Source organism: Bison bison, unplaced genomic scaffold, assembly GCF_000754665.1.
Source record: "Bison bison bison isolate TAMUID 2011002044 unplaced genomic scaffold, Bison_UMD1.0 scf7180017864481, whole genome shotgun sequence".
Taxonomy (NCBI): Eukaryota; Metazoa; Chordata; class Mammalia; order Artiodactyla; family Bovidae; genus Bison; species Bison bison.
The window spans coordinates 4264812-4285184 of NW_011495041.1; the positions used below are offsets into that span (position 1 = coordinate 4264812).

A 20373-nucleotide genomic window follows, 5' to 3' on the forward strand; every position below is an offset into this window, starting at 1 on the left:
TGGGATTCTCTCACTGCAGCCTGTTACGAGAACTGTAACATCAGCTATACAATTCCACCACCATTTTTCTCATTGATTGCATATTTCATTTGATTTGTGTAGATTTTGAGTTATGTAAGCCGTTGCTACTAGCTATACCCTCTCTCTCCAGATCAGTGACGTTTGTCTCTGTATTTTGGCACTTAATTAGATGCATTTGAAGGTAATCAGGGCTTATGTTTGCCTGCCTTCTTAATTTGAGGTGAGGAGCATTAAGAACATATTTACTCACATAATCTATTTTTACTTGAAAGAGGGCAATCTCAATAACAGTATTCAATTAGAATATCCTTGACCCAGAAGTATTTGTAAATGATATGATCAATAAGGGTTTAATACCAAAATATAGAAACAGCTTATATCAAAAAAACTCAATATCAAAAAAAACTACCTGATTAAAAAATGGGCTGAAGACCTAAATGGACTTTTCTCCAAAAAAGACATACAAATGGCTAACAAGCATGTGAAAAGATGCTTAACATTACTAATTATTAGAGACATGCAAATCAGAGCCACAAAGGCATGTTGCCTCTCACCTCTCAGAATGGCTGATATCAAAAAGTCTACAAATAACTAATGTTGGCGAGGATGTGGAGAAAACAGTTGTGTACTGTAGGTGGGAATTAAATTGATATAGCCACTTTGGAAAACAGTATGGAGCTTCCTTAAAAAACTAAAACTAGAACTACCCTATGATCCAGCAATCCCACTCCTGGGTATATATCTGGAAACAACGAAAACTCTAATTTGGAAGGATATATGCACCCCAGTGGCAGCAGTATTTATAATACCTTGAGAGTCCCTTGGACTGCAAGGAGATCCAACCAGTCCATTGTGAAGGAGATCAGCCCTGGGATTTCTTTGGAAGGAATGATGCTAAAGCTGAAACTCCAGTACATTGTCCACCTCACGTGAAGAGCTGACTCATTGGAAAAGACTCTGATGCTGGGAGGGATTGGGGCCAGGAGGAGAACGGGACACCAGAGGATGAGATGGCTGGATGGCATCACTGACTCAATGGACGTGAGTCTGAGTGAACTCCGGGAGTTGGTGATGGATAGGGAGGCCTGGCGTGCTGCGATTCATGGGGCCGCAAAGAGTCGGACACGACTGAGCGACTGAACTGAACTGAACTGAACTGAGACATGGAAACAATCCAAGTGCCCATCAACAGATGATTGGTTTAAGAAGATGCGAGAAATGTGTATATATGTATATATATAGAGAGAGAGAGAGAGGCAGAGAAAGAGAGACACCCACACACACATATATACACAGTGGACTATTTAGTCATAAAAAAAGAGTGAAATTCTGCCATTTGCAGCAACATGAATGGACCTAAAAAGTAGTATGCTTAGTGAAATAAGCAGACAAAAAACGATAAATATTGTATGTTATCACTTGTTTGTGGAATCTGACAAAACCAATGTATATATTAATATCAAAACTGAAAGGGACTCACAGATAATAGAAAACCAAGTATGGATGCCAGTAGGGCGAGGGAAACAAAGAGGGGTGGGATAGGAGCGTGGGGTTAAGAGCTACAAACCATGTGTAAATAAGCAACAAGGCTGTATTGCACAGCACAGAGAAGTACAGCCATGTTTTATAGTAACCTTAGGTAGAGCGTAGTCTATAAAAACATTGAGTCACTGTGCTGTAACTAATATAATATTGAAAGCCAACTGTACTTCAATTATATATATGTATGTGTAACACTTGATAGAATTAAGTCCTAAGTTAGAGGTAGGCACGGATAAATTATGTGTTGGTCTAAGCTCACAGGGCTATTCAGAGACAGGACCTGTATCTTCATATGTATACACCAGGTTTTTATTTTTGTCACCCCTACTGTTTGTGCCATCTCTAATAAAAGCCATTGTTGATCACTGGCCAGAGCCTCCTAGTCACCTCTCTTCATGTTTAAGGGAAAAGGTCTAGAGTTGAAAAAGAAAGGAGGAGAGATTTTCGGTACTATCTGTCACAAATTCACTTTGTCTTTTTCCTGTGTTTTGGTGCGGGGGAGAGAAACCAAAATTAATGATTACTAAAGTGATTGGTAAATCAGCACCCAGTTTTTTTATACCCAACTGTCATAAAAAATATTCTGGAAATAAAAGAAAATGAACAGAGGGAGCAATTATGTGAGTAAATACAGTATACTTTGCATAAGTTAGGATAGTTGTGTAAACATATTGTATTTTGCCTACTGAGAATATTTTATTTCTTTTTTTTTCTGTCCCAGTTGCCTTAAATCTGTAAAGTAGTATAGTTTTGATTTTCTATAGTGATTACTATGCCTCTTAAAGTCGTCTAATTCTCTATGGTTTCCTTATTTTCGTTACTATTTTTTGTTCTCCTTAAAAAGATGCCATTGTAGTGACTGTATCTTATTTTAATTAATGTGGAGATTTCACAGTAACTTTGAAGTAACTGAAATTATTAATACTCTAGGTTGTTACAAAAGCAGAAACTTTTAAAACAAGTAATGTTGCTTTGAGATAATATTTTTGCAATTACAGTTCATGTTTTTAAAATTAAAGTACAAAGCAGTTCTTTTAAGACTCAGAAAACACTAACGGAAGAGATGGGCCTTTTTTTGGAGAAATGTGTCCTGTAAATGAAGTCAAATGAAGAGTGAGACTTTATATACGTGTGGGTGTATATATATTTATATATAATTTTTTAAAAAAACAACATCTTTTAAAATAAGTACTTTATAGATAAAACTTACTCTCTTGGAATTTATTTTTTATTTTGTTATAGTATTTTTGTGTAAGTCATAAGTTGGATTATCAAGTAATTATTTTGTATGAGAATGTCATGTTTTTTCCTTTTTGTGTGTTTACATTATTTTTTAAGAGTTAAGAACAACATATCTATATGGGTTTGTGTAAGTATATATATTTTTAAGTAAAAGGCTCATTTATTACCTAGTTTCTCATTTTAAAAAAATTTAGAATTATTTATTCTTTTTCTTATCAAGGCATTGCTTCAGAGTTTGGAGTTCGAGGTTATCCAACAATTAAGCTGTAAGTTGAGTGTTGTATGTTTATATGTGTATTTTTATTAGTTCACTCTACTTACATTTTATTATATTTCTAGTAGCTTCCTTGGAGAATTGAAGACTTGGGTTCAGCAGTTCTTTCTAGGTGCAGTGTGGTCCAGGGAAAGGGATCCATCTGTGCTTTTTCTTTGCACTTAAGTTAATGTGTGGTTTAAGGCTAATTCACCAAATGTGTTTTGAGTTGGACTGTGAGAGGCGCTTAGCAGGACAAAGGTGTACAGTTGTGAATTACAACAGGTCTTTTACCCCTCTGGTGCTCAAGAGTGTATTCTGTTTAACTTGTGAATCCTATCTCTTAACAGATTTTACTTTTCTATAATTAAAATAGACTTGCTTCATTAGAGGTGAAAGAAAAAGAGAATAAAATTGATGGATGTTAGTTATCACCTATAGATTTGACCACATCTGTCACAGAGCATATACAGTAAAAAATATCTTGTGATAATTCTAAAGGCCTTGTTTTGTAATCATGGTTTTATTGAATTTTCTCATGAGTTTAATCCTGATCTCATCCTTATTTTGGTAATATGAAGACTTGAGGAATTACTTGGAAACTTATTTTTGTAATAAAGTAAGTTATTTTTTAATTCCTTGGGTTCTGTGTTGGCCTCCCTCCTTCTCCCACTGTTTAAAAATGTTTGCTAAGCCTCTTAGTTTCCTGTGTTCAGTTAATTATCTTTTTTATTCTTTTGGTTTAATTATAGGTGTTCTGTTGCACTTTCACAACTTTTAAAATTTCAGTTAGTTGGACACAATTCATTGGCAAGATTTTAGAAGATTATCTAATTTTCTAGAAGAGGTGTTTTTAATGCATTGTTTTACCCTGTAATCTTGGTGGATTTATCACGTTACTCTGTTGTATTGCTTAAAATTGTTTTTATCTTTACCAAAATATTAATTCCCTGTCCTTTCACTGACCTTTTTTTTGTTTGTTTGTTTTTATTTTTTTTTTAATTTATTTTTAAACTTTACAATATTGTATTAGTTTTGCCAAATATCGAAATGAATCCGCCACAGGTATACCTGTGTTCCCCATCCTGAACCCTCCTCCCTCCTCCCTCCCCATACCATCCCTCTGGGTTGTCCCAGTGCACCAGCCCCAAGCATCCAGTATCGTGCATCGAACCTGGACTGGCGACTCGTTTCATACATGATATTATACATGTTTCAGTGCCATTCTCCCAAATCTCCCCACCCTCTCCCTCTCCTACAGAGTCCATAAGACTAAGATAGTAAGACTTATGCTTTGAGTTCCTGACGATGAATGTGTATGTTTTTCATTTATTAGAAGGATGAATATATGCAGCTATCAAACATAGAGTAAAATATTTTCACATAATTTTAGAAAAATATAGTCTTCTTCTTTGCATTTTGAGTTGTTGATCCCCTGAAGGCAGTGTTCAGCTGTTTTTTCCCCATGATTATGCTGCTTCTAAAACTCCATTTACTGTTTTGTATGCTGTAATTTGTGTAACAATAGAGAGTGATTATCATTAAATATGAAAACAGTTAATGTAAACTTTTATCTTCTTTTCTTCTTTTAAGATTAAAAGGAGACCTAGCATATAATTATAGAGGACCACGAACAAAAGATGATATAATTGAGTTTGCTCACAGAGTGTCAGGGTAAGTTTGTATTCTGACAGGCCTTTAGGATATCAGTGTTTGAAAATTAAATGTATTTTAATAAACTGCACTGAATATACATATTTTTAGGTTTTTAAATAAAATTGTCTATGAGGAGAGATAGAGTTGCACAGCATATGCAAAGAGCTTCTCTAGAAAAATAAAGGGGTCCATGATTTATGTTACATACTTGCTGACCTCACTCACATTTAAATTTATTTTGTGTATAGAAGAGCTTTTCCCCAATGGATTTTTTTAATACATTTTCAAGACTTGATTACTTCTAACGGCTTTGTGAACCTTAATTTTTATTTCATGATGGTTTTGCCTTTGTACGACCTGGTTTACATTATTTTGCTCATTGTCTAGTTTCAGTGTTAAGAGAAACCCTACAACGTGATGTTCTGAATAGTCTTAGACTTTAATCCCTAGCCTGTGATACGTGAAGATGCTTTTGAGATGTAACTAAGATTCTTTCCCTCATCTTTCACATGCTCCTGTATGCCAGCTGTGAGGTATTGTTGCACATTTTGCTTAGAATATAATGTAATTAGAACCCAGAGATCTTTTTGAGTTTCAGATCTCTGAAGTTTTACTGCTAAGAAAACGAATTTTGTCTTTCCTTTTGGTTTGAATCTGGTGATTTTTTTTTTTTAATTTACATCTTGCTGGCATATATAGAAAGTTGGTGCATATAATTGTTTAGTGGGATTATGTATAACGTCTTGAAGAGAACATTTATCAAAGTAGGTTACTTTGAAAATATAGTAGCTTATGAGTTTGACAGGATGTAATATATTGATAGCTCTAAATATTTTTAAGTTAAATTGAAATCCTGGGGTAGATTTGTTGGGTGGCATGATACTATCTAGCTTAAATTATTTGAGAAAAGACACAGAATTAGGAATGATCTTTGAATATTAAAGTTTGCAAAGCTTTGATAAAGTATAATTTTTACTGTATTTTCTTACTGATTGCATGTTTCATTTTATTTGCTTTGTGAATAATTTTGAGATAACTTTATATTACATGAGGGGGTCTCTATTAGGGTTACTTTATTCCCCTGTGGTTTAGATTAGTCTTTATGTTTTGGCAATTTTAAGATGGCCTTCTCCTGATGTAACCAGGACTGAATCTACTGCAAAGGAAATTTCAAGAATCACTTCTGGAGTTGCGTCACTTACCAGTTAATTACTCACGCATGAAAATAGAGACTAGAATAGAGTGATGCAATGCATTTAAAGAACTGTGCATTTTGAAAATATGTTTGCCTTTGCAGAATACATTTTGTTCTTTTTGCAAATGTGATGGAATAAAAATCTTATAGACCACATTTAGAAGCAGACTGCCTCTTAGCTTTTAATAATATTTCATAAGTCATATGTTTTATAGTCACCTTTGATGTAGTTCATTTCTCAGTTTATTTGGCTTTGAAGTATATAATAAAACTTCTAACAGTTTTGTTTTCATAAAATTCTTATATGCTACCATTTTCCATTTTATTTTTCCCGAGAAGAATAACATACTTAGGAACATTTTAGATTTTAATCTTTGTAGGGTGTTTTAAAACTACATAGCATTTAAATGGACAGAGTAAGACATAAACATTCTAAATATAATGTTATTAACTCCTAGAATAGTATATTTCACAGTGTGTTTGTGTGAATGATCTTTTGAAAGGGAGAAAAAAATTACCTCTCACGTGGATGGTTTTGTTTTTAGCTGAGGATTCTAAATGGATTATAGTTCCATCTTTGCCTATCCAAACATTGGTTAAGGTGATATTCTCCAGAGGGACATATTTAAAGCTTATTTTTTAAACTGGTAGATCAAATTGTAGGTACTGTGTTTTAATAGTGGTCATGGGCTATAGTTTATAAGATTTATGTGGATTGAATGATACACTTAAAAGGCAATTCATACAGTAATAAAAGTTTGTGACATTAGACATGATGGGCTGACATAAATAGAAATAAAGTATGTACTACTCTTAGTTCAAGTACAAGGTTTTTTTCATGTGTTCTATTTTCAAACAGGGCTCTAATCCGGCCACTTCCGAGTCAGCAGATGTTTGAACATATGCAGAAGAGACATCGCGTATTTTTTGTTTATATAGGTGGAGAGTCACCTCTGAAGGTATCAAATGATTTTATTTTTTAATCCGTAAGAACAGAATGTATTATAATTTAGTTTTCTGTATAATGAAGACTTTCTTGAAAAACTCAGGACTTATTTCATCGTTATTAGGAATACTTTAGTTCAATCTAAGTGTTTTTATAATAAAAGCACTTTGTCATATACCCCCTATAGTATTTGCCTTCATGAAACAATTGAGTAAAAAGTGGGTGGATGTGGCCTACCTTAGTCTTTCTTCTGTTCTTGACCTATTTATTTAAATTCTGTATTGCTTTTCAGCATTTTGAGACTTTGAGACTGCAACGTGCAGTTGAGTGTAATAGGCAAAAGCTCACTGTTGTAAGATTATTGTATACATGTATGTGTATGTTTGCATGTGTGGACATGCACTTATCTCTTCATTAGCAAATTAAATTAATAAATGTAATTTGAGCTTGTTTTATTTAATGAACATTATTTGAAGGCATATAAAAGCACTTAGTTATAATGGTCTTTTGCCTAAGAAACAGTTTATTTATGTTTAATCTTTCCAAATGAAAGGATTTAAGGTAGCAAATTGTCGTGATCTATTAATACTTAGCAATGATACTACTTGCTCTGAATGTTTAATGAGGAATGAATTTTGATCTTGGTTACTGTTTAAAAGTTACCTTTTTTCTGTTTGTATCTTCACAGGAGAAATACATTGATGCTGCTTCAGAATTAATTGTATATACATACTTCTTTTCTGCCTCAGAAGAAGTCGTCCCTGCGGTAATATTTTAAGTTGAATTTTAAGTAATGTGTTAATATGTATATTCAACAACTGTTGATTGTTCTTTAATCATTGTGGCATGCACAGTTTTAAGTCCTGGATTATTGATGACAACCAAAGTCATCAGGACCCTCATACGGTAGAGGTTATGTTCTTGTGGATGGGGAAGTGGATTAAATTTTAGTATTGTAGATGAGTCTTTCTGTGCTTGGGTCCTCGGGAAACAAAGCTGTGAACAAGATATCATAACTGCTTAAAAAAAAAAAAGCAGCAGTGTAGTCATTTAGAGGTGGGATGGCTGCTCTTGACTGGTTGATCAAGAAGTATCTGTCTGAGGAGAAAATATATTTGAACTGGGACTTACGGGACATGAAGGAGCCACACACAGGTCTGTGGCCAAAGTAAACCAGAAACAAGGACCAGGGGATGCAAATGCCCTGGATGAGAGCCTGCCCGGCGTAGTGGAGTGACAGCGGTCGCCACTGCGGCTGTACTGCAGTGAGAAAGACGAGAGGGAGGTAGAGGCCAGTGGAAGCCTTGTAGGTCATGGCCACGCGTGCGAAGGGCTAGGGAAGGACTTGGTCTCAAGTCTGTTTTAAGGACATTCCTCTGCTAAGTGCAAAAGGGACTGGATCAGGATGAGACTCAATCAGGAACATCAGTTGAGCTCTTGAAACAATCTAGGATTTAGGCTTGAAAGGTAGTAAAAGAATTAGGGAGAAGGAGAGAATTATGTTTGGAGATGGAATTGTTTGAGCTTGCCCTAGAGGAAAAGAGATGAAGAATAAGTCATTGTACGTGTTCTCTTGGTTGTAATTCATTTTGATTGAGAAATAGTTGTTCAGGTTCAAACATGAAAAGACTCTAGCTGTGACTTTGAATTGTTCAGTTGCAAAATAAAGAGGTGCTTTAGTAATTTAATAAAAGGATGACTCTAGGTTTTTGGTTTGAACAACTGGGTAGGTAGCTGGTAGTGTTACTTAGGGGCTTGGGAATACTGGGGAAGGAACAAGGTAAGAGTATGGGAGGAAAGATCGAGTTTTGAAGGTTTATTTTAATTTGACATACTAAGCATCCAAGTACAAACATCAAATAAGTTGTTGGATATAAGGGTTGGGAGTTAAGTCACAGCCGCATAAATAATAAAATAAACTTCTCAAACATGGAGTGCAAATTTGGGGAAGGTGGTGGGTAAAAGGTCCCGGGTCCTAAAGACAGCAGAGAATAATGAGAAAAACTCACCAGTAAAGTAGGAAAACAAGGTGAAAGGGAAGCCAGGATACAAGGTATGTAAGAGAAGAGTGGCCAGTTGTGCAAGATGCTTGTGAAACACCAACTTGAGGAAGGAACAGTGGTGTTTGTCCCCATGGAGGTAGTTGATGGTTTTAAGAGAAACGGTTTCAGAGGAGTAATGGGGATAGGTGCCTCACAGGTGTGTGATTTCAGGAATGGCTGACTCAGGGATGCCCTTGGAAGGGAGAGACATGGGATGTTCTGAACTGCTCCGAGAGCATCAGTATGGATGGGTGACTAGCGGTGTGCTTGATGGCAGAGCCTCTCCTGAGGGCTTTACCGCTGCCCTTCAGTGGCTGTCTTCATGGTGCTGTGGAATTTTTTAATGCATTGTAACCAGATCATTCTGTATCACCTGAGACATACCTCCCTCCCTTTTAATCTTTCCAGGACAGCTGTCCTTCCTTTTATTATTTTTATTTTATTAGTCGTCTACTAATTTGTTCATTTTTATGTCATGTAGTAATTCTCTGTGGCTTACCCAAGTTACATCTTTCCTGCTCTGATGCTGATTTCTCTTCTGTAATTTTTCTCTTTTGAAATTAGTACAACACAGCTCCCCTGGTAGCTCAGTGGGTAGAGAATCCACCTGCCATGCAGGAGACCTTGGCTTCTATCCCTGGGTTGGAAAGATCCCCTGGAGGAGGGCATGGCAACCCACTCCAGTATTCTTGCCTGGAGAATCCCCATGGACAGAGAAGCCTGGCGGGCTGCAGTCCATGGGGTCGCAGAGAGTCAGACATGACTAAGCACAGCACAGGGCTAAGAAGCAGGCACCCACTGAATGAATTTCTTCTTATTTATTGCCATTATGAGTTCTCATTCATGAACCAGTCTAAGCCTGTTCTCGCCTCTCCCATATGTTAGCATCTCTTATTCTCCAGTGAGGTAGTGATGCCTCCTGGGTTCACAGGAAGCCGACTCACAGCTGCAGTGAAGGAGTCTTTGTCACACGGCCTGAGAGTTGGGGGGAGGATGGGCCTGTGCTGCCTGCTACTTCCGCCCCAGCTCCTCTGCCATTTCAGCGTGCCGCCTGGACCCCACTTCTTGTGATATCTTTGTCTGTTAGCAACTCTAAGAATATTCCATGGTTCCTCCATAGCAGACAGGGCACGTACCAGGGGATGTATCAAGAGGTAACAAGTCCAGTCACTGAATGAGCTTGAGATTGATTGTGTTCTTTTTAACCGTTTGTAATTTTTTTGTTAGCATTGTGAGTTTTCCCCCAAGTATCTTTCAAAACTTTTAAAACTCATGGTGACCAACTGAAAAATTTTAACTGTCAAACTCATTTCCTCTTCTGGTTTATGCAGTATGTGACCCTGAAAGAGATGCCCGCCGTGCTTGTTTTCAAAGATGAAACCTATTTTGTTTATGATGGTAAGTTCCAGCATTTTAACTGATGTAAAACAAAACAGCTTATGATTAAAATGCTGTGTCTATTACATGCCTTAGATGTTGCTGTCAGATGCACCTACTGTTCACAAAACCCATTAGCTCAGTGACTGCTGGGTTTTCTTACCCTTCAGCTTCATGTTTTCCACTCAGTGGTCTTTCATTCTGAGTTTCCTTACAATAAGTTTCTTTTTCTTTTTTTTAAATCAAATCATTTGCCTTCTTTAGAAATGAGCCCTATGCAGTTTCTCTACATTACTTTAAAATATTCAGAATTCATTTTAAAAGGGTCTGACATTTGAGACACACAAAGAAGTGGAAGAAATAAGCCATCTTCCACAGTGAAGCCTGCTTCTCCTGCCTTTTCATTGTTGTTGATAATGTCAGGAGCATGGGGATGAAGCTCAGAGGGCGTGGTATATTTCCTAATGAGTTTTAGTTTTATCACTTTCATGTATAATCTTCAGAAAATTTGACCTGGAGTGGAGATTGTGACCCAGTGATCAACTTCTGGTTTTATGTTTACTCTCCTAAGTCATCAATCTGAATCCATAAATGCTTTCAGATTTGTGTCATATTACTCATTTTATAGGTGTGATAACTTGAAAACGTTCTGTTTAGCAAGTGACCGAAAAAGCACATCTTTCAAGAAGTCAATAAAATCCAGTCTTCCTTCAAACACGTTGGCAGGCGTTTCCATCAGCTGCTTTTTCATGCAGTTGTGATCATTTTTCAGACTTACATTTCTAATTAGGACAGAATTATCTTGGATATTGTATTTCCTGTCAGAGGAAGTATATGATGTTAGAAAAAGGCTAAAATACTGTGTTTGATGTTATATGTGATTTTGTTTTACATAAGAAAAAGGATGTCATAAAATACAGAAGAGCAAAGAAATTAGAGTAAAATAATTGTCTATAAGGACATCATCCAAGAATAATCATGAGCCCAGGAAAACTATGTAGTAGGAGTATATATGTGCCTTCATTTTATCATTCTGTCAGTTTTCTTACATACTGCATTTTTGGCAGTATTACAGTCATGTTGTATTATTTTGTCACCTGCTTCACCCCTTAATTATTGTAATTTTTAAAAATGTATAAATGGCCTTCCTCAATGTGTACCATAATGATTTAAATTACTTCCTGTTTAGGGTATTTCAGTTATCTCCTATATTTTTATTTATTTATCTTTTGCTGTGTTAATGATGCTATAATGATGAATTGTTTTGTGTATTAATCCTCTTTTTACATTTGATTGTTTGCTTCGAATAGCTTTCTAAAAATGAAGTTCGTGATTTTAAGATTATGGTCCTGTGTCAGGCATTTTATAAATATTGCTAGATTAAACATTGTAAACATTTTAATGTCATATTTGTACTCTAATTTATTAACTTTGTTTTAAAGAGTATGAAGATGGTGATCTGTCATCTTGGATCAACAGGGAGAGGTTTCAGAATTACCTTACGATGGATGGCTTCCTCTTGTATGAACTTGGAGACACTGGTAACAGCATATGTACAACTCTCCATCACTCTACAAAGCTTTTCCTTAACTGATTACATAAATCTGTAGGAAATGAGTTTTTAATTTCTATTTCATAATATCATTCCTTCTTTCAGACCTGAATGCCAGTTCAACTTTATGAGAATATAGATGAATATTACCAAAGAACATACATGTGGAATAAAGATTAGCTAGAAAGGGTACGTTCGGAGAAGGAGTTGGCACCCCACTCTAGTACTCTTGCCTGGAAAATCCCATGGATAGAGGAGCCTGGTAGGCTGCAGTCCATGGGGTCGCTAAGAGTCTGACGCAACTGAGGGACTTCACTTTCACTTTTCACTTTCATGCATTGGAGAAGGAAATGGCAACCCACTCCAGTCTTCTTGCCTGGAGAATCCCAGGGGCGGGGGAGCCTGGTGGGCTGATGTCTATTGGATTGCACAGAGTCAGACGTGACTAAAGCGACTTAGCAACAACATGAAAGTGTTCGTTAAAGAATCAGTAGTGACAGGGAAAACAGAGCCTGGATAATAAGGAAATAAGAAAAATAACCACCAGAAACCTGTCCTCAGAAGACTGATTTTGTAATAGAGTTTGGAATACAAGTAATGACAACCTTTGAAAGCACACTTCTACTTGTGCGGAAAATAAGGGTGTCAGGTTGGCATGGTTTCTTGAAGTTACATGCTCGAAAATGATAAGCAAAGCAAATATAAATATAGATACAGAAAGAAAGCTGTAAGAAACTAGCTGAATGGTCTCAAATAGATATAAACTACAAAAATTATAAGAAGCCAACCATGTGTTAGGAAGAAGTGCTTTGTTAGTTTGTGTTAATTTTCAACAAAATACTTAACTTTCATCAGTTTGTGAGTTGTGTGAAAGAATGCAGTTTGAGTATATGAATTGTTAAATATTTACCATTATTGGGGCTTTCCTGATAGCTCAGTTGGTAAAGAATCTGCCTGCAATGCAGGAGACCCCGGTTCAATTCCTGGGTCAGGAAGATCCACTGGAGAAGGGATAGGCTACCCTGTCTAGTATTCTTGGGCTTCCCTTGTGACTCAGCTGGTAAAGAATCTGCCTGCAATGCAGGAGACATAGGTTTGATCTCTGGGTTGAGAAGATCCCCTGGAGAAGGGAAAGGCTACCCACTCCAGTATTCTGGCCTGGAGAATTCCATGGACTGTATAGTCCAGTTCAGTTCACTCGCTCAGTCGTGTCCAACTCCTTGTGACCCCGTGAACTGCATGCAGCATGCCAGGCCTCTCTGTCCATCACCAACTCCTGGAGTCCACCCAGACCCATGTCCATCGAGTCAGTGATGCCATCCAACCATGTCATCCTCTGTCGTCCCCTTCTCCTCCTGCCCTCAATCTTCCCTAGCATCAGGGTCTTTTCACATGAGTCATCTCTTCGCATCAGGTGGCCAGAGTATTGGAGTTTCACCTTCAACATCAGTCCTTCTAATGAATACCCAGGACTGATCTCCTTTAGGATGGACTGGTTGGATCTCCTTGCAGTCCAAGGGACTCTCAAGAGTCTTCTCTAACACCACAGTTCAAAAGCATCAATTCTTCGGCGCTCAGCTTCCTTCACAGTCCAACTCTCACATCCATATATGACCACTGGAAAAACCATAGCCTTGACTAGACGAACCTTTGTTGGCAAAATAATGTCTCTTGATTTTTAACATTCTTGCCTAGGTTGGTCATAACTTTGCTTCCAAGGAGTAAGTGTGTTTAAATTTCATGGTTGCAACCACCATCTGCAGTGATTTTGGAGCCCAGAAAAATAAAGTCAGCCACTGTTTAAACTGTTTCTCCATCTATTTCCCATGAAGTGATGGGACCAGATGCCATGATCTTAGTTTTCTGAATGTTGAGCTTTAAGCCAACTTTTTCACTCTCCTCTTTCACTTTCATCAAGAGGCTGTTTAGTTCTTCTTCACTTTCTGCCATAAGGGTGGTGTCATCTGCATATCTGAGGTTATTGATATTTCTACTGGCAGTCTTGATTCCAGCTTGTGCTTCCTCCAGCCCAGCATTTCTCATGATGTACTCTGCGTATAAGTTAAATAAGCAGGGTGACAATATACAGCCTTGACATACTCCTTGTCACAAAGAGTCGGACATAGCTGAGCGACTTTCACTCACTAATTGATATTTATATTTTGCGGGTTGGAGGTAGGTTAGAATTTATCACTTGATGTTAAATAATTCAGGGTTTCACTCTGTTAAACATAATACGTTTAAAATAATTGGAATTGGATTTATAAGCTATATACTATTTTCCTGTTCGTAAGTACAGTAATAATTGGAAAGTTTGTATAATTAGGACTATAGAATTTAGATATGTCATTCTTCATTTCAGGAAAGCTTGTGGCTATTGCAGTAATTGATGAGAAAAATACATCAGTTGAACATACCAGGTATAGTGCCTTGAAATAGTTTTAAGCTTCAGCTATCATCCAGTTCAGACTTTACATGGCCTTCAGATAAATTGATATGGTATGTTACTTTTCCTGCAGCGTTAAACATTAGATAAAGCAGCAGATACTATAATTGAATAATTTTATTTTTTCAAGTTGACAAGATGGAATGTTCATGTGTTTTTTATTTTCTTACAGATTAAAATCAATTATTCAGGAAGTTGCTAGAGATTACAGAGACCAGTTCCACAGGTAGGTGTTTGCATTCTGGAAAGCTCCATTATCTTTATTTCATTATATTTTGTAATACAGTAAAGCAAAAGTAAGGTGTATTCCATACTTTAAAAGATGAATCAAGGAGCTGAAATGAATTACAGCATGTTGCATTTCATTATGAATTGTTTGGACTTGAAGTTTGTTGATATATGTCTTACAAGTTAGAAAAAAAAAAAACCTTCTAATTTGAATCATACCTGCATCTTGTTAGGATTTAGGGTAAGTATGTGGTAAGAAAACATGCCCATACACAAGCATATATTTCAGAGGTGTTGCGGACTTGGCTCCAAACCACTGCAGTACAGCAAGTCACACGGAATCTCTGTTTCCCTAGTACATATAAAAATTATGTTTTGATATATGCTGTGGTCTGTTAAGTGTGCAGCAGCACTGTGTCTGAAAAAATGTCCATACTTTAAAAATGACGATCATTACCCTGTCCTTCAGTGGGCTGTAATCTTTTTGCTGGTGGAAGGTTGCCCCCGTGTTGAAGGTTGCTGACTGACCAGGGTGGTCGAGATTGGGGTGGCCGTGGCTTTTTCTTAAAATAGAACAATAACATCTGCCTCATGGATCAACTCTTCCTTTCCTGAACAATTTCTCCATAGCATTGACAGCATTTTGCCCACATTAGAACATCTTTCAGAATCTGAAGTGATCCTCTCAAACCCTGCTCCTTTGTCAGCTAAGTTTATGTAGTATTCTGAGTCCTCTAAATGTTGTGATTTCAACAGTCTTGGTAACCTCTTCCCCAGGAGTAGATTCCTGGAAGCACTTTCTCTGCTCATCCATAAGAAGCAACTCCTCATCCACTCATATGTTATCACAGGATTGTAGCAGTTCGGGCTCCATTCCTAACTCTAGTTTTCTGACTGTTCACTACATCAGTAGTCATTTCCTTCTCTGAAATGTTGAACGACTCAGAATCGTCTATGAGGGTTGGAATCTGCCTCTTCCAAACTCCTCTTGGTGTCGATATTTGACCTCTCCCCATGAATCATGAATGCTCTCAGTGGCATCTAGGATTGTGACTCCCTGCCGGAGGTTTGCAGTTGACTCTGCCCAGATCCACCAGATCTGTCACTGTGTGTGGCAGCTGTGGCCTTAGGAAATGTGCTTCTTCCCTAAGAAGACTTGAGAGTCAGAGGGCTGAAGAATGGGTGTTGTGTTAACGTTAGCAGGAGGGAACACAACATTCATCTCATTGTATCTCTCCATCAGAGCTCTTGGGGGACCCAAGTGCATTGTCAACCAGCAGATAGTTTGAATCTTTTTTGTTTTCCTGAGCAGTAGGTCTCAACAGTAGGGCTTAAAATATTATCAAACCATGTTGTAAATAGATATGCTACACCCAGGCTATGTTGTCATAAAAAGGCAGGGTAGATTTAGCATAATTCTTAAAAACTTTTAATATTTTTAAAATGATAAATGAGCATTGGTTTCAACTTAGAGTCACGAACTATGTTTGCCCCTCACAAGAGTCAGCCTGTCCTTTGAAGGTTTAAAAGCCAGGCATGGACATCTCCTCTCTGGCTCCAAAAGTCCTAGATGGCATCTTCTTCCGACAGAAGGCTGTTGCATCTACACTGAGAATCTCTAGTTTGATGCAGCCACCTTCATTAATGATCTGAGCTGGATCTGGGTAGCTTGCTGTGGCTTCTGCATCAGCTCTTGCTGCCTCACCTTGCACTTTGCTGTCATGCAGTAGGCTTCTGTCCTTAAGTCTAATAAACCACCCTCTGCTGGCTTCAAATTTTCTTCCCAGTTTCTTCAGCTTTCTCAGCCTCTACAGAACTGAAGGGAGTTAGGGCCTTGCTCTGGGTTAGGCTTTGGCTTAAGGAAATGTTTTAGCTGCTTTGATCTTCTATCCAGAAACCCCCAAACTCTGCGTATAAGTAATAAGGCTGTTTTACTTGCTTGCCATTTGTGTAGTCACTGGAATAGCACCTTTAATTTCCTTCAAGAACTTTCCCTTGGCATTCATAACTTGGCTGACTATTTTGCTGCAAGAGGCCTAGCTTTCAGCCTATCTCAACCTTCAACTTCCCTCCCTTTCTGAACTGGATCTTTTATAGCTTTGGATTTAAAGTGAGAGACACGGGACTCTTTCACTTGAACATTTAGAGGCCATTGTAGGGTGATTACCCCGTCTGATTTCAACATTGTTGTGTCTCAGGGAACAGGGAGGCCAGAGGAGAGGGAGAGAGATGGGAGAATGGCTGGTTGGTGGAGAAGTCAGAACACACATAACATTTATTACTTAAATTGGAAGTCTTACATGGACACAGTTCATGGCGCCCCAAAATCACAGCAGTAACATTACAGATCACTGCTTACGGATCATCAGAGCAGATATAAAAATAATGAAAAAATTTATAATATTGTGAGAATTACTAAAAATGTGACACAAAATGAGCAAATACTGTTGGTAAAATAGCACTGATAGACTCACTCAACGGAGTTGCAAGAAACTTCAATTTGTTAAGGTGAAAAAAAGAAAAAAGCATACTATCTGGGAACTGCTACTGCTGCTGCTAAGTCGCTTCAGTCGTGTCTGACTCTGTGCGACCCCAGTGACGGCAGCCCACCAGGCTCCCCCATCCCTGGGATTCTCCAGGCAAGAAGACTGGAGTGGGTTGCCATTTCCTTCTCCAGTGCGTGAAAGTGAAAGTGAAAGTGAAGTCACTCAGTCGTGTACGACTCTTAGGGACCCCATGTACTGCAGCTCACCAGGCTCCTCTATCCATGGGATTTTCCAGGCAAGAGTCCTGGAGTGGGTCGCCATTGCCTTCTCCGATCTGGGAACTACAGTAAAGCAAAGCCCAGTAAAATGAGATTCCCTGTTTAGTCATGCATTTGAGGTACAGTTCAGTGAGCAGCTACAAATCAGATGCAGAAAGATGATGATTTTAACAAGAACTCAAAGTAAATGGAACCTAAAAAATAGGTAGTATTTTTCCTGTGTGCTGAGTCAGTTTGTCATAAGACAGTCAGTGTAAATCTGTCACATTACATATTGTACCTTTTTTATGCTGAGTCTCTCAATGATGTGTCAATTATATATATATATTTATTTCTCCTATTACATAGTATGAAACAAAATAGAAATGTCTTTAAAATTTTCTTGTTATATTGTGTTTGTATCTCCAAAGCTAGTAGAATTGACACTTTTTAATATTTATTGTATATAATTTATATGTTATATGTTTACAGTATTTACATGCTTAGCAAACAATAAATTCAGTGGTTTGTATTTATTCTTTTTTTGTATATTAATATTTAACATTGCTCTCTTTATCTCTCTTCTTTTTGGTTGTTGATTAGGGATTTTCAGTTTGGCCATATGGATGGAAATGACTATATAAATACCTTGCTGATGGAGTAAGTAAAATGCTAAATGACTCAATGATTTTGTTACCAACTCTTCTTTGTTGTTTTGGCCACACTGTGTGGCTTACAGGATTTTAGTTCTTCGATCGAGGTTTGAACGCATGCCCCCTGCAGTAGGAGTGTGGGGTCCTGACCATCAGACCACCAGGGCAGTCCTGACTATTAGTTTTTAAATTTCTGTTTTTCAAAGACAGGCAGAAGGACTAATAGCTGAAAGAAAGCAAACCTTTGTATATGTTAGTAAAGATACACTCCCATTAAATATTTTACTTTAGGTTTTAAAATCTGTATTTGAAACTTACTAAACTTTAAAATTCTCTATTCTAAAAATATACTCCCATTTTAATGTTGATAACATAGTATTTTGGAAAGAATATCATCATTCAAAAATTTGTAAACTTTGTAGTTTCTGTCTAAAATGCACCTTAATTCAGTTTTAATGAATAAAACTTAATTAGAAAATTTTTAGCATTCAGGGATTAATTACTATTCTAAAAGAATTTATTTTAACAGACTTTATAGGAAAACTATGCAGTTTTAAAATAATACTGATTATGCTTATGGTATTAAGATATGATTTGTCACTTCAGAAAGTTGATATTAGAAAACATTTACCAAACCTATACCAAAGTAATAAATTTCAAATGAAAGCCTATTAGATTCATTGGACATTTAGTGAGTATTTGCTGTATGTCACACGCTGTGTTTGGCACTGCACTGTTGATGCAAAAAAGTGAGTAGATTATGGAGTCCCCGTCTTCAGATGTTTCCAGTTTGCTCAGTTAGACAGGATGATGGTTGCAGACTGTCTGAGAATGTGAGAAACCCCCCACTGCCGCCCTCATCCTGACACACAGAAGGCGCAGGGGCTCAGAAAATGCTTGCCAGAGGAGGCAGTAATTAAGAGAAGTTCTAAAGAATGAGAAGGTAGCTGAATGAAGAACGCAGAGAGGTCATTTCAGGCAGGGAGCAATAGGCAGACACACGAGCGTTTGGAAAATGGGTCTTAAAAAGAGCACAGACGTGAAAATGGGGAAATCCCTCCAGAGCCTAAAATTACAACGTTCAGTTCAGTTCAGGTGCTTGACTTTTTGGCCTCCATGGACTGCAGCACACGAGGCCTCCCTGTCCATCACCAACTCCCGGAGCTTGCTCAAACTCATGTCCATTGAGTCGGTGATGCCATCCAACCATCTCATGCTCTGTCATCCACTTCTCCTCCAGCCCTCAATCTTTCCCAGCATCAGGGTCTTTTCAGATGAGTCAGTTCTTTGCATCAGGCGGCCAAAGTATTGGAGTTTCAGCATCAGTCCTTCCAAGGAATATTCAGGATTGATTTCCTTTGGGATTGACTGGTTTGATCTTGCAGTCCAAGGGTCTTCTCCAATACCACAGTTCAGAAGCATCAATTCTTTGGTGCTCAGCTTTCCTTATGGTCCAACTCTCACATCTATACATGACTACTGGAAAAACCATAGCTTTGACTGTATGGATCTTTGTCGGTAAAGTGATGTGTCTCTGCTTTTTAATAGGCTGTCTAGGTTTGTCACAGCTTTTCTTCCAGGGAGCAAATGTCTTAATAATCTTAAAATTACAAAGTAAAGTAGCTTTATTCATTTATAATCAATTCATTATCCTTGGAGAAGGCAAAGGCACCCCACTCCAGTACTCTTGCCTGGAAAATTCCATGGACAGAGGAGCTTGGTAGGCTGTAGTCCATGGGGTCGCTAGGAATCGGACACGCCTGAGTGACTTCACTTTCACTTTTCACTTTCATGCATTGGAAAAGGAAATGGCAACCCACTCCAGTGTTCTTGCCTGGAGAATCCCAGGGACGGGGAAGCCTGGTGGGCTGTCGTCTCTGGGGTCGCACAGAGTTGGACATGACTGAAGTGACTTAGCAGCATTATCCTTATTCCAGTAAGAATTTGAGAGGGTTTACCAAAGATATAAAGTACCAGATTTAATACATAATGAAGAAATTAAGACAAAGGAAAATAAAGTATCTATACAATTATTAAAGGTACTTATTTGAATTTTTAATACTCAATACAAAGTATAAAAACATGGTTTACGCATTCCCATCACCTATAAAATGACTGTTGCTTACAGGAGTTCGGTTGACCCTGTAGAGACATAAGAGAAATTGCTATGCTGCGTGATCTTATAAAGGGGGCACATTATAATGTGCTCAGTCATGTCCAACTCTTGGAGATCTCATGGATCGTCGCTCACCAAGCTCCTCTGTCCATGGGAATCTCCAGACAAGAACACTGGAGTGGATTGCCATTTCTGCCTCCTGGGGATCTTCCCAACCCAGAGGTCAAACCCGTGTCTCCTGTCCTGGCAAGCGGATTCTTTACTATGCGCCACCTGGGAAGCCCCATATTACAGTAGAAATGTGTTTTGTAGAATTTTGTTATACTGTGTATAGTGAGGATTTCAATACAACCACTTTTTA

At 37.8% G+C, this 20373-nt stretch overlaps 1 protein-coding gene across 1 annotated transcript in view; it reads left to right on the forward strand.

Moving 5' to 3' along the window:
- The window catches only part of TMX3 (thioredoxin-related transmembrane protein 3), a 37511-nt gene that overhangs the window by 8487 nt on the left and 8651 nt on the right, over positions 1 to 20373 (forward strand). Inside the window, exons 5-13 of the mRNA XM_010862335.1 lie at positions 3026 to 3071; positions 4652 to 4732; positions 6769 to 6868; positions 7544 to 7621; positions 10229 to 10295; positions 11717 to 11815; positions 14189 to 14246; positions 14445 to 14498; positions 17847 to 17903. Of these exons, the coding sequence (XP_010860637.1) occupies positions 3026 to 3071; positions 4652 to 4732; positions 6769 to 6868; positions 7544 to 7621; positions 10229 to 10295; positions 11717 to 11815; positions 14189 to 14246; positions 14445 to 14498; positions 17847 to 17903 (640 nt within the window). The remainder of the gene's footprint in view (positions 1 to 3025; positions 3072 to 4651; positions 4733 to 6768; positions 6869 to 7543; positions 7622 to 10228; positions 10296 to 11716; positions 11816 to 14188; positions 14247 to 14444; positions 14499 to 17846; positions 17904 to 20373) is intronic.